The sequence below is a fragment of the Acomys minous genome (assembly GCF_964271855.1).
Source record: "Acomys minous genome assembly, chromosome: 9".
Lineage (NCBI taxonomy): Eukaryota > Metazoa > Chordata > Mammalia > Rodentia > Muridae > Acomys > Acomys minous.
Window position 1 is genome coordinate 105,275,435 of NC_140490.1, and position 14,033 is coordinate 105,289,467.

At 35.7% G+C, this 14,033-nt stretch overlaps 1 protein-coding gene across 1 annotated transcript in view; it reads left to right on the forward strand.

The window, feature by feature from the left end:
- SLC6A15 (solute carrier family 6 member 15) overlaps positions 1-12,942 on the forward strand; it is a 47,416-nt gene extending 34,474 nt beyond the window's left edge. The window contains exons 8-12 of the mRNA XM_084794123.1: positions 92-284; positions 2,695-2,887; positions 4,154-4,313; positions 10,236-10,398; positions 11,592-12,942. Of these exons, the coding sequence (XP_084650249.1) occupies positions 92-284; positions 2,695-2,887; positions 4,154-4,313; positions 10,236-10,398; positions 11,592-11,963 (1,081 nt within the window). The 3' untranslated portion in view covers positions 11,964-12,942. The remainder of the gene's footprint in view (positions 1-91; positions 285-2,694; positions 2,888-4,153; positions 4,314-10,235; positions 10,399-11,591) is intronic.
- The last annotated feature ends 1,091 nt before the right edge of the window (positions 12,943-14,033 follow it).

The following is a 14,033-nucleotide window of genomic DNA, read 5'->3' on the forward strand; positions in this document are numbered from 1 at the left end:
TATTTTCCGTTAGCCTTTAATGACACAATTCCTTATAAAACGGGGATCGAAGAGCCTGAGTGCTCACTCTCAATCTGTTCCATTTTTCCAGAAATTCCGAGATGATCTTGCAGTTTTTGAAAATGGGAAACATTAGCAGGGATGTCATTCCCCATCACATCAACCTTTCAGCCATCACTGCAGAAGACTATCACTTAGTTTATGACATCATTCAAAAAGTGAAGGAGGAGGAGTTTGCTCTTCTTCATATCAACTCCTGCCAAATCGAGGATGAGCTGAACAAAGTTAGTAGGAGTTGCCTGAGCACCCAAACAATTATCCTCCAGTTAACTTATGCATCAGCATCAGGGAAGTGGGTTGCAAAATGCCTGTGGATGCAGTCTTAAAATTCTCAGATAATTCTGCATCGAATAGAATATGTTTGCTTACAAAGGTCGTCTTTATTTTACAAAGCAGTCTCATTGACTGAGTCACACGACTATACAATCTCTCTGAAAATAAATTAATATTGATTCTGAAATGAAGACTAATTCAATACATGTTTCGCTAGAAAATTTGATGCAGAATTTGATTTTAATTTCTGAGTTTCTGATGAATAATTAAATAAATAATAGTTTTGGTCATTTGACAGTTTAGTTAAAAATATTTTGCTTACAATATAATTTATTTTAATCAATGAGGAATTGGGTATGAATTTCCTCTATTGGTTGCTACCATCTACTTCCATTACCAAATAGGAAAATAGAATTTTCCCATTAATCATTTTCAGTAGGATAGTTAACTATACCTAGATCTCGACATAAGGATCTCATGCTGGCAACTGAGGCTGAATCCATACATAGTTATAATAATCTTGAATTCTAAAAGAAAACATAATTTCTAGTTTTCATAATTGAAAAAATCTGATTCTGCTAGCTAAGGAGATAACACAGTCAATTTGCAGGTAGGTTAGAATTTCACATTTTAAATAATACAGTGTGTCTTTGTAGGCTAGGACGTCATGTGTGGGCACTCTCCCATGTGGGAACGTGTAGAGAGGCTTTAGGTGGTCAGATGTCATCATTAATCACCTTTCTACCTGTGACTTGAGACTGGATCTCTCAATGAACCTGGAACTTGTCATTGTGATCTACAGGGATATGTTTGCTATGTTGCTATTTGCCACTGAAACCTTATCCTTGTGCTGCAGTTATAGACACATAGCAACAGGTGTGACTTTTACATGGTGCTGATGATCTGTAATAAGATCCTCATATTGCAAAGCAAACACTTCACCCACTAATAATGGCCTCATTTTGTATTACAATTTTATTTTTTTAAGTTAAAAATATTATTATGCAATGTTCTGCCTGCATGTGTGCCTTCCCACCAGAAGAGGGCACCCAGATCTCATAATAGATGGCTGTGAGCCACCATGGGGCCACTGGGAATTGAACTCAGGACCTTTGGAAGGCAGCCAGAGCTCTTAACCTCTGAGCTATCTCTTTTGTTTTGTCACATGGATTGATATTCATCTTACAGGGTACTAAGTTACATCAGAAATATTTCATTTTGGAGTTTTATTTCTCCCATACATCTTCACATTTCTTACTAATTTTTATTCCTCTAGGCAAGGTTGCTTATACATTCATCCACAAGAACCTTTGTCATTCTATTTCTAGGAAGAGAACAAAACCACAAACAAACAAATGTCAGGCAAACAAATAGACAAAAAAACCATTTCATGCTGTCTTTTCCTTTGAAAAATCTTTGAAATTAATTTTCTTATGATTGAATATTGACTTTATGTAATTCAGTAATTCCTGTTTTGCATTCTTTTATGCTAGAAAGTTTATTATTTACATTGTCTGTTTTCTTTATTATAGTTAACTAAGTTACTTCATAGGCCAGAAATATTTGCACACATATATATTGTGTTTTTTTTTTTAATTACAGTAAGTCAGGGTTTATATTCACAAGCCTTAACAACTTAAAAAATACCATATATTTATTAATATGCTATATCATTTCACAGCATTTGAAATAATAAGCAATACCTTATAGTTATACATTATGTTTGGCAACTCTGAACGATATTTCAGTCTTTGGCTACTCGATATCATCCATCTTGACTCTGGGAATGAGAATATGATTTAAGAACAATTGGGATGTAAAGTGAATAAAGAAATAAACTTATATATGTATATATTAAAAAAGAAAGAAAATACAATAAAGTCTGTGACTGTTTTAGAAAGTAAAAAATAAGAAAAAGACATAGGAGCACAAGCTGCACGCCAAGGGGAGGCCTGGTGGCACTCAGAGGAAGGATAGCAGGCTACCAGGAAGAGACTTGATACCCTATGAGCACATACAGGGGGAGGAGGTCCCCCTCAATCACAGTCATAGGGGAGGGGAGTAAGGGGAAAATGGGAGGGAGGGAGGAATGGGAGAATACAAAAGATGGGATAACAATTGAGATGTAATATGAATAAATTAATAAAATATATTTAAAAAGAAAGCATATATACAATATTATTTCATTTCAATAAACCACCAAGCAATTCTAAAGCAATTTTTAAAAAAAAGAGAGAAAGAAGAGCATATGCTAGCATATCACTTTGCAGTAGCCAGCCAGTACTTAGTGATTTCCCACCTTTCCTGATGGGAGAAGCATCTCAATCTCTTGCCTTTGGGTGGTGTTTCTATTTTCTGCAGGCTGTGCAAGGCACTGGCTTGGCCTTCATCGCCTTCACGGAAGCCATGACACATTTCCCTGCGTCTCCCTTCTGGTCAGTGATGTTTTTCCTCATGCTGATAAACCTCGGGCTTGGCAGCATGTTCGGAACCATTGAAGGGATCATCACTCCCATTGTGGACACGTTCAAAGTGAGGAAGGAACTACTGACTGGTGAGATCTTACTCTTGACTTTCAGCATGAACTGTAACTGTATGCTGGTGAGAGGTGAGAGAGGGTACTTGTGTTTTCTCTTGGGTTTTATTAATATCTATATGGTAATAGATTACAGTTTATAATACTCTAGTATACTTATCTTAGTGTATTAGGTATTTTTCTTTAGGACAAAATATATACTTAACAAGTTACATGTACATATTTATCTTCTTCAAAAAGTAGTTTTCATTTTTGTCCTATATTGGTTATTCATCAATTGCTGTGATAAAACAAGGCAACTTATAGAAGAAAATTTTACTTGGGGTTAACATTTTTAGAGGGTTAGAGACTCTGAGGTAGCAGGTAGTTTGAGCAGCAACTGAGAACTCTCAAGGACTCACAAGGAGGAAGTAGAGAAAGCTATATCTACCTTGGTTTTTTTTTTTTTTTACTTCTCTGTGTTAAAATGGCATTGAGACAGATAATATAGTCATTATTTATTTAACTGCCAAGAAGCCTATAATAATAGCTCCACAATATGTGGAAAAATCACATGGATTACAAATGTATCTGTAAATTGTTATATTAACAGCAACGTGCCCCTAAGTTTATAAATCTATTTCTTAGCTGTTAAGCAGAAAAGAAGTTTAAAATAGATTTTCCTATCTGTTTCCTGGATAACCAGAATGCTCAGTTTTATAATCATCACTTTCCTTTGCATGCTCAAGCTGCTCAGGCAAGATAAATATGTAAATATGGGTTGATGATGAAGCTTTTTCTGATTAATTTTTTTCTTTTATGCTGTAATGATAATCATATTTCAATCAAACATGAAGGTATGTAAGTTTGATAATCTCATTAGAAGCCACACTAGACTCATTATTAATTCAAAATTACATAGGGATTTCAAACTACCGAAGCTTATTAAATATAGTAATCGCCTATGACTATGTGTTGCCTGGAAAGTTACTTTCTATTAATAATAGAAGTAGGATATGATACTTATTTTCAATTTTTAAATACAGTTTCTTCCTCAGCTATTATTTGTACTTGGTATGTATGAACACACAGAATTAAGGATATGAGTTATGTATTATTAAATTTAGTAAAGGTTAATCCTGTATAAGCTAACTTCCAACATGTAATTTTTCATAGAATCAGAGAAGCTATTGCCTACAGATTATAAAAGTTGAAAAATGTTGTCTGAATGTAGTAACTTATAATGAAGGAAAGACTAGGCTTTGACTAGAGGCTAATTTTTATTTATTTATTTATTTTCTTTAGTTATCTGTTGCCTCCTAGCATTTTGTATTGGCCTGATATTTGTGCAGCGCTCTGGAAATTACTTTGTTACAATGTTTGATGATTACTCTGCTACTTTGCCTCTGCTAATTGTGGTCATCTTGGAGAATATTGCTGTAAGCTTTGTTTACGGCATAGATAAGTAAGTATACTTGATTGCATGCAGTTATTTTTCAGCTCTGTTTTGAAAAGTTCAGTCAATATTTCATTTGAAAGGAAAGAGAAATGAAAAGGGACTAATCTTTACTTAGTCAAATATTTCACAGCTTTGGCTTATTTGACAGTGTACTGAGGTGTACTACCCAAGTGTATGAGGGTTAAAAGTTGCATACAATGTAAAGTTGTCTAGAATTACAAACATTTGGCTAATTACTATTATCAAAGAATTACACCAAACGTAGTAGATTTTTGATATGTTCCAAGACCTGAAGTTTCTTTGGCTTGTTATTGTTGCCCACATTTCACTTATGGGGAAAATAGGAGACACAAGAGGCACTTTAGCCATTTAGAACCTGAACAGCAGCACATCGGTGATTCACACATTTCCTCACTCCTTTATTCTAAACCTTATGCCTTAGGTATTTTGCTGAATTTTTATGAGGTGGTGAGAGAGAGAGAGAGAGAGAGAGAGAGAGAGAGAGACAGAGACAGAGAGAGAGAGAGAGAGAGAGAGAGAGAGAGAGAGAGAGAGACAGACAGAGAGAGAGAGAGAGAGAGAGAGAGAGAGAGAGAGAGAGAGAGAGAGAGAGACAGAGACAGAGACAGAGACACAGAGACAGAGAGACAGAGAGAGAGAGAGACAGAGAGACAGAGAGTGACAGAGGGGGAGGGATAGAAAGAGACACAGTGAGTTAATGGTTTATAATATCAGAAAGATTTGGGAAAATTGTCTGTTCTATTTTGGGATACATATATAATTTGATTGACAAAAATTCATATGTAATTAACTGAATTCTCTATATGTTTAAATCTCAGTTGCACATTTTTAGGTGTAAGGAATGTGAACTTGATATGAATTGATTTATGAAGTTCATCTCAGTGAATAAGAGATATTTGAAGTATTAGTCAATATAAATCATTGTAAATTTTACATTCATTTTCCCCACCTTATATGCAGATTGAATGATGAAAGCCTTATGTAAAATGCATGTTGGATAAAGACTAGAGTACTGTTTTGTGATATGAATAATATTATTGGTATTGAGTGGGTGTTTTGACAAAAGTGAGAACGTCTTACTATTGTTGTCCAAAGCTAAAAGCAAGGAATAATAGGGAATTGTATTTAATAAGCATTTTCATGTAGCAAAAGTGCCAGTAGGGATATTAGAAGTAAATAAAATCCTATGCTTTAAATTGGGTGAAAAATTCTGTGTCATGGAAATTTATGGAGAGTAAAGGGGCTGGAGAGATGGTTTAAGAAGAAAAGGACTTACAGCTAGCATCAATCCTGGAGTTCAGATACCTATAACCCATGTAAAAAATGTTAGTTGGGCATGTGGGCCTACCCTTAATCTCTCCATAAAGAAAACACATGGAAATATCTAGTAAGTTGACTAGCCAAAAGGTAACATTCAGTAAAACACTGCCTAACTATATCATGATTGAGAAAGTCATGGAGTGTTAACCTCAGTGCTACACACACACACACACACACACACACACACACACACACACACACACACACACATATACACACCATGCATAAACATTCATGCACACCTGAATGCCATGCCTACATATATAACACCAAAAAGGAAATGCAAATTAAAGTCGTAATGAGATATCTCTATACACTTAACAAGAACGGACAATGTTCAGACAAAAAACACAAAACATGGCTAATATAGACTAAAAGGAACCCTATTTTGTTGCTAATGGAGATATGAAATAGTTCAACCACTTCAGAATACAGTTTAACAACTTATCATAAAAATGAAGATACTTTTATCATATGACATGTCCGGTGCACAGTTAGGTATTTACTAAAAGGACTTGACAATATATTCCAGACAAAAACATGTACATGAATGTTTATAACATCTTTACTCACAAAAGTAAAGAGATGGAAACAGTCAAGATGCTATTCAACAGATGAATGAATAAATTCATCCAGAGAATCAAATAATGTTCAATCCTAGACAAAGCCTACCAAGCCATAAAAATAATATTGGAGATATAAATGTGGAAGCCATATTTGATAATGCTGTATTCTCTTGAACACCATCTTATGCTCTTTTATGGTATTTAGATCAGTGTTTGACAGCAGTTGAGGATAGGCACAGATGTATATGTTGAGCCCAAAGGATGTTTAGGACAGATACTATAATAATAGATATATATTGTTATGATTTTGTCCAAAGTTATTGAAAACACAACACTGATGAATCTTTATCATTGGCTATGGGCAACAAATGATAGTGATATGTCCATAAAGTTTCATCATTTATACCATGTGCTACTCAAGTATAGGATGTCAACAATGGGGGGCATGATTTATGAGTTGGGGTCAGGGATATATTGGCTTCAGCATCTTCAGGCCAGTTTTGTATGAACCTAAAATTGTTCTAAAATTAAATATATATGAAGAGATATTCCCTAGCTACTTTTCAGAGGGTAAGTGGTTCCTGCCTGTAGAGGAAGACAGCATTCTAACTGTGCAGCTAGAATATTGATTTAGATCTTGACTCCAAAGCCCTATTTTTCAATGTGTTAACAAATAGTCACTGATGCCTAACCTTCCTTGTAATATTATTTGATATTCTTATCAGACTTCTTTCTCAGTCAATAAGTTATCCATTGAGATTTCCATTTAAATAGTTCATTATTTGCAGAAGGCTTGCTAGGGAATTATCATTTTTATAGTCGTGTTCTTTCATATCATGGAGCAGCTTCGAATGTTTTCTGTTTGGCTCAATAACTTTATGATTTTATGAGCTCAGTAACCTCATGCACTTTTACTGGAATCCCTACTAATACAGTTAGAAGATCCTAGACCATCAATAGTCAACAATCTAAATCTTAGCTTTTGAGATAGAAAATAGTTTAGCACAGAAAAAGAATATATTGAAGCATAGTGGCATGGTGAATATTAGTAAATATGGATACAAATGTAAAAGGAGTATTCTAAAATGACGGGAATGATGACAGCACTGTTCTTTATTGTTTGAGTTTTTAGTTAGGTTGTTTTCATTTATTTATTCATTGGCTGTAATAGTGAAATCAAATACAGCCTTTGGCAAGAGGATGCCTCCACAAAAGACACCTTCAGAAAAGGATAAGTCTCTGTGAACCTCAAGACCTATGTGGGAGTGTGCAGCGAGGAAAAGCAGCCGTGTATCTAGCCCCTTCTTTAATATCTTTAGTTCACTGCATCAAAGGGTGCCATGCTATTCTCAAGACATAACCTAATTTCAAATGCATTTCCTGGATTTTTCACTCACTGTAAAGACTGCAAAGAGCTCAAGCTACAGTTAAGATCATTAGTGAGGGAATGAACTGCTTTCTGAAAACAGAAACAAACCAGTGTTCCCCTCTAAAATTAAACTCTATTCTGAACACAAAATAATGAGGAGATATTAGCAGGATAGAGATAGTCAGAGCCAGCACAAAAGGAAAGCACAGGTAAAGGAGAGGAGGAGAGCAGAGACCATAGGTCTGAGTCACAACAAGCCAATCTGCAGTCATTTTTCAAATATGGAGGTGTCCTAACTCCTTCCTCCTGCAAATTCAGGAAAGTGAATTTTATTTAAGTACAGTCAAGTCTTAAGGGAAAACAAGTCATTTCAAAAGAAAGAAAATGAGGGAATGAGACACACAACAAAGAATGAAAAAGTAAAAATATTTCACAAGGTATTCAAGTAAAGTTTTAGAATTGATGGATACTTCAAAAGGGTAGAATTGTAGAATTATTTAAGAAAAAGTACACTTAAAAACCCAAGTGTGGGAACTCAGAAAATAATTGTGAGTTAAATGTAAATATGTCATATATGAGGCTCAAAATGAAAGGAACATAAGGGAAAACACAGTAATTAACTATATGAAAAGAGAAAATAGTTTTATTTTAACAAAATCAAGTAAAAATAATGAGTTATTTAGAAAAAAGGAATAGGACAGAAGTTAAAGAAGGATGAAAATATATAATATATTATTTCAGAGAAAGTTTTATATTGAAAAAGACCTGGTGGCACTCAGAGGAAGACAGCAGGTTACCAAGAAGAGACTTGATACCCTATGAGCATATACAGGGGAAGGTAATCCCCCTCAGGAACAGTCATAGGGGAGGGGAATAAGGGGAAAATGGAAGGGAGGGAAGAAGGGGAGGACACAAGGGATGGGATAACCATTGAGATGTAACAAGAATAAATTAATAAAGGAAAAAAAATGTCTAAAAAAAAAAAAGAAAAGTTACCTGAAATAAGTGGTAATTTGATTACTGAAAGGGCACACAGAGTTCTTAAAAACCAGATGTAATAGCCAATATCAGATCTCTAAGTTATCAGGACAAGAAAAAAAAATACTGATCATCATACCAAATCACAATTTTATTTATATAAAGCAAAAATCATTTCTAATAGAAAAAATTGCTTGTAAATGATTTTTAATGACAACTTGTTAGCTTTATATGTTCATAATCAAGAAAAGAAAAACTATTTTTGAACACAGCTAAACTGACATTCAAGCGTAGCGACTGTTGATAGGAACCGTTGTGAAAAACTGTAGGTAAAATTATTATGATCCCACTAAAGAATCCACCAGAGATCTGGGCTTAGATTCCTAGAAAGTCTGTGAAACACATCAGTACAAGGACTTCTGGGTGGCAGCAAGAGTCATTATTATTTACCAATCTATGTAGTTATCATTTCACTACATTTTTACTTATGTGTTTGTGGAACACATATGGTAGAGTACATGTGAGGATGTGAGGACCATTTTTACATGTTGGTTCTTTCTCCCCACTATGTGAGTCAGGTCATTGGTCTTGATGGCCTTTACAACTTAGTCATCTTGGTGGCCCCAAGACTCACTTTTAGCAAAAGACAAAGGGTGGCTTTGCAGTGGCTGTGTGCTGTTTCAGAGTTGGTGCTGGATACCTAAAAGGCTGGATCACTTTCCCCTATAAATGGTGCCACCATAATAACCAAAATTTCCAAAATCCAGTATAAGTCTAATCACAACTCTGCTTCTCTGGTTAATGTGTGAGTAGTAAAGGAAGCAGATGCCTTTGTGGGTAAGAAAATGATGATGGCCTCCGGTAATTGCTACTGAGAAACTACAGGACAAAGTAAAGCGATAATCCTCTGAAAACACAAAATGTGAGGGAGGAACTTGAAGAATAAGATTGGACTTGAGAGAATGAGTTGATTGGACTTGAATGAGTTACATTCAAGTGGGAACATTTGATTATGACACTACTGAACAACCCAGTGAAACGTCTCAAAACTATGAACACCCATTGCAGGTATTTGATGAAAGCGTAGAACCATTATTGTGTTTTATAAAATGTTAATAAAGATGCTTAAAAGTAACAGCAAATTTAGCATTCGTAAAATAGGGTAGTCATCCACAGTAGACTTCAACAATTAGCCAAAGGTTTACACTGAACAAAATTATAATAGCTCTATTTATTTTGTACAATTCATCTTCCATTATGAATTTGTGTGTGATTGTATTGTGAAGGGAAGTGTGCCTGTTTATGTGTTTGTGGAAGCTATCGGTTAACATTGAGTTGTCCTATTTTGATGCTATCTATCTTATTATTGTTTTGAATGGGTCTCTCATGGAGCCAGAGGCTTGCTCTGTCAGCTAGACTAGCCAGCAAGTAAGCCCCTGGAATTTGCTAGTCTATATTTCCCTAGTCCTGAGGTTGAGAGGCATATTCATGTGGCTTGGCTTTTTATGTCGGTGCCAGAATCTGAACTTGAATGGTAGGCATTTAGTCCATGGAGATATCCTCCTTATGTGATCAGTCCAAAACATACTAATGTGTTTAAATCTAGATGTCTGTCAAGTTATTAAGGCGGTGTTATAAGATGGAAGAATAATTAAATGTTTTCTTTCTACCCAGGTTTATAGAAGACCTAACAGATATGTTAGGTTTTGCTCCAAGCAAATATTATTATTATATGTGGAAATACATTTCTCCTCTAATGCTACTAACTTTGCTAGTAGCTAGCATTGTGAATATGGGATTAAGTCCTCCTGGCTATAACGCATGGATTGAGGAGAAGGTAAAGCACAAAACACAGGAGCTTAATTTGAAGTGAAAATATTCCACCTTATAAAGCTTTTATTAGCTTCATTGCATTTCCCCCCACTTTTGAATGATGTTGGTTTGGTTCAGGGATATTAAGATGTATAATATGTATTTCCCACAGCTTTGCTGTTTATTCACTATGAATTTCTTTAGCAAATGGTAGTCATTAGTCTTCCACTTATTAAACCAAATCTCTTCATCTTATCCTTGAAGAACAGTGGCTGCATGGCCTTTGACTCTTGGAAACATAGAAAACCTCCAGAAACATTTTTCTATAGAAACTTATCACAACTTAGCTACTTACAATACTTAAAATACATATTAGTGATAAGGACACACTTTAAAGAAATGTTGAAAAGAGATTCTATTACAATATGAGCAGTAACTATGAAAGGTATTTTCTTGAGTAGCACTAGCCACACTGGCTCAAGCATAACATCTGTGTTAACTGTTCCAGACCAACACACTTGCTTTAACTATTCTATGGTCAATAATTCTACCAAATAATAGCAAGTTAGCAATGGAAACACAGACCAATTCATCCTCCTTATCAAAACGCTTGGGACCAGATATGCTTTGTATTCTAAGTTTTGCAGATTTTTGAAAGATAATATGGCACACTTAACTGAGAGTGACAGAATACCCCAAAACATAGTGACTGAGAGCTTTGCTGAGTTATTGTCAATTCTCTTGGGTTAACAGTGAACAGTCAACAGTTGCATTCAGGTTGGGGAATTTCTCTCTCTGTCTCTCTCTGTCTCTGCCTGTCTGTCTGTCTGTCTGTCTGTCTGTCTGTCTGTCTGTCTGTCTGTCTGTCTCTCTCTCTCTCTCTCTTTCTCTCTCTCTCTCTCTCTGTGTGTGTGTGTGTGTGTGTGTGTGTGTGTGTGTGTGTGTGTGTATGTCTGTCTCCCTCTCCTACTCTCTCTTTATCTCATTCTTGGGTTCTCTCAAGTTTTATGGTGCCAGGGAAGAATTATAGCCAAAATAAAAATGATTGGACTTCATAGTCATTGAATTTGCTGAATGTCACTTTCATTATTTGTCGTCAGTCAGAGCAAGTGACATAATTATCCCAGCATTTGACATATAAAACCAATAACAATGTAACTTGTTCATATGAGCACACAGAAAGACGACTGACATTTATTTTTTCCCTGGCTTTACCAGGCATCGGAAGAATTTCTGAGCTACCCTATGTGGGGGATGGTTGTCTGCTTCTCTCTGATGGCTCTTGCGATACTTCCTGTCCCAGTTGTTTTCGTCATTCGTCGCTGCAACCTCATAGACGATAGTTCTGGTAACTTGGCCTCTGTGACCTACAAGAGAGGAAGAGTCCTGAAGGAGCCTGTGAACTTAGAAGGAGATGACGCAAGCCTCATTCACGGAAAGATACCAAGCGAAATGTCATCACCAAGTTTTGGTAAAAATATTTATCGAAAACAAAGTGGTTCTCCGACACTGGACACCGCTCCCAATGGACGCTATGGGATTGGGTACTTGATGGCAGATATGCCGGATATGCCAGAGTCTGATTTGTAGCTGGGGTGAAAGCAAGGGTTGAGCTTGATTCATTTTTATTAATGAATATCGGTTCTACTATGAGAAGCATTGGGCTTCGCTTATCACAAGGTGATCTCAGGTGTCCATGGCTGTGATCTTTAATCCCAACAGTTTAAGACAGTTCAAGAACAGCAATCCTCAGTTTACATTTGCACAGAAATGATTGCAGACAAAGCTTACAGCGACTGAGGTCCTATTTTGCCAGGATTTTTTTAAAAAGCACTTTTGGCATATTTTCAAGTATTTCTATCTCTTAAAAAAAACAAACAGGTGTTACCTCAGTTTCTAATAATTTCTGAATTTAAGGTTATTGGCAATTTTAAAACTCCCTGGTCTATCTTACATTTTATAATTTTGCCTTCAGAGTAAGTCCCAGTATTACCATGAATAGTTGTGTGGGCCGGTGTCTCTCAGCACATTTCCATGAATAAGCTCTGTAGATAGTCTGTACTTATTTTGGTAGCATTGGAACCTTCTTAGGCACTTAGTTGAAGGAACCTGCAAAGTATTTTCTTATATGATAGCTGTATAGAGCAATAGTATCAGAGTAAGAAGGCACTAACGCTGGACAACAGGTTGAGTTCAGATGTGACTGAGGTTAATGTGATGGCTGAATATTTGGTGTAAAATAGGTGTGCGAAAATGACCTAAGTGAGTTGCTCCACACTCTAAAGAGTTATGCAGACTGCATTTTTCTTATGCCGTGTGCCTAAAAACCTACTTAATATTTATTGTGGTTTCGAGATCACTTATAGTATATTTATATAATATACTTGCAATGTATAGAGATGCCTATCAGGACTCTAAGTGCTGATTTGAAAACTTGAAGCAAGATAGCATTTGATTTCATATATTTCTGTTTTGCTTCGTTTTATGCAAATATAAATCCTTTTTTAAGTGATTGTTAAAACTGTATGGCATTACATTTTAACCTACAAATAAACAAAGTTTAAACGATTGTGTTTGCTTCCCTCGTTGATTTGCCTTGGCTAACCTGAACTGGATTATATCTCTGGGATGTAACCTAAATTGTTTTGTATTTCAGCCAGCACCTAAGCATTTCGTGGCAATCATCACATTCCAAGTGGGATTAACAAAGTCACAGGGCTGAGTCCACTTCACGGACAAATCAACAGTAGAGTTGACTGATTGAATGGTGTTTCAATGTAGTCTCAAAATATGGAAAAATTGTATATAGATGCTAGAAAACTGTGAATGCAGTTCAGAGCTTCAACTGTTTCATGCACGATATCAGTTAAAGAACAGGAAATGTGCATAAAACAGCTTTGGATACACATTACAATGTTATTAATTATGATCACATTTCTGTCCTCCCTTCTTTCCTTCTTTACTTTACTTTACTTTACTTTAAAAACTTACATACAAGTAAAATTGTGTAATATCTTACTGTTTTTGAATCATTTCACTTTGTTAGTTCCTTCTATATTGTCACAGATGGTAGTATCTCTCTTAATGTTCTACTGCTTTTATATATGTCCACTTGTTTATCTCTCAGTGCTTTGGGTGGACACATATGTTGCTTCCATACCCTCAGGCTTTTGCGTGCCTGAATCTCTGTGGGAAGATTTCATTTCTCTCCTGGTAATGTTTGTGGTTTGGGGATCTTACCTTATAGAGTGAGACAGATCTCCATGTTCTATTCATGAAGTAATAAGAACAACTCAGGAAGTGTATTTTTGGCTTAGAGAACAATTTAAATCAGTTCCAATGTCCCCACTTGCTGCCCGAGGAACACTGGCCAAGAGGTTAAAACAAAGTGAAATGTCCTCTTGTTTAGTATTGCCATGCTTTCAATTCTTCAGTTGTCTTCTCAGGTAGCCTTTGACTTTATTTCCACGTCTGATAGATAAAAGTCTGGGCAAGATGTTGTGGTTCCTGTCTGTGAGCCCAGTATTTACAAGATGAAATAGGGGGATTGCCGCACTATGAGTCCAACCTTATCTACATAGTGAGATAGACATAGTGCTAAATAGAACCCTGTCTCTAAGTAAATAATAAGTAAATAAAGGTCAGCATTAATTCGCATAC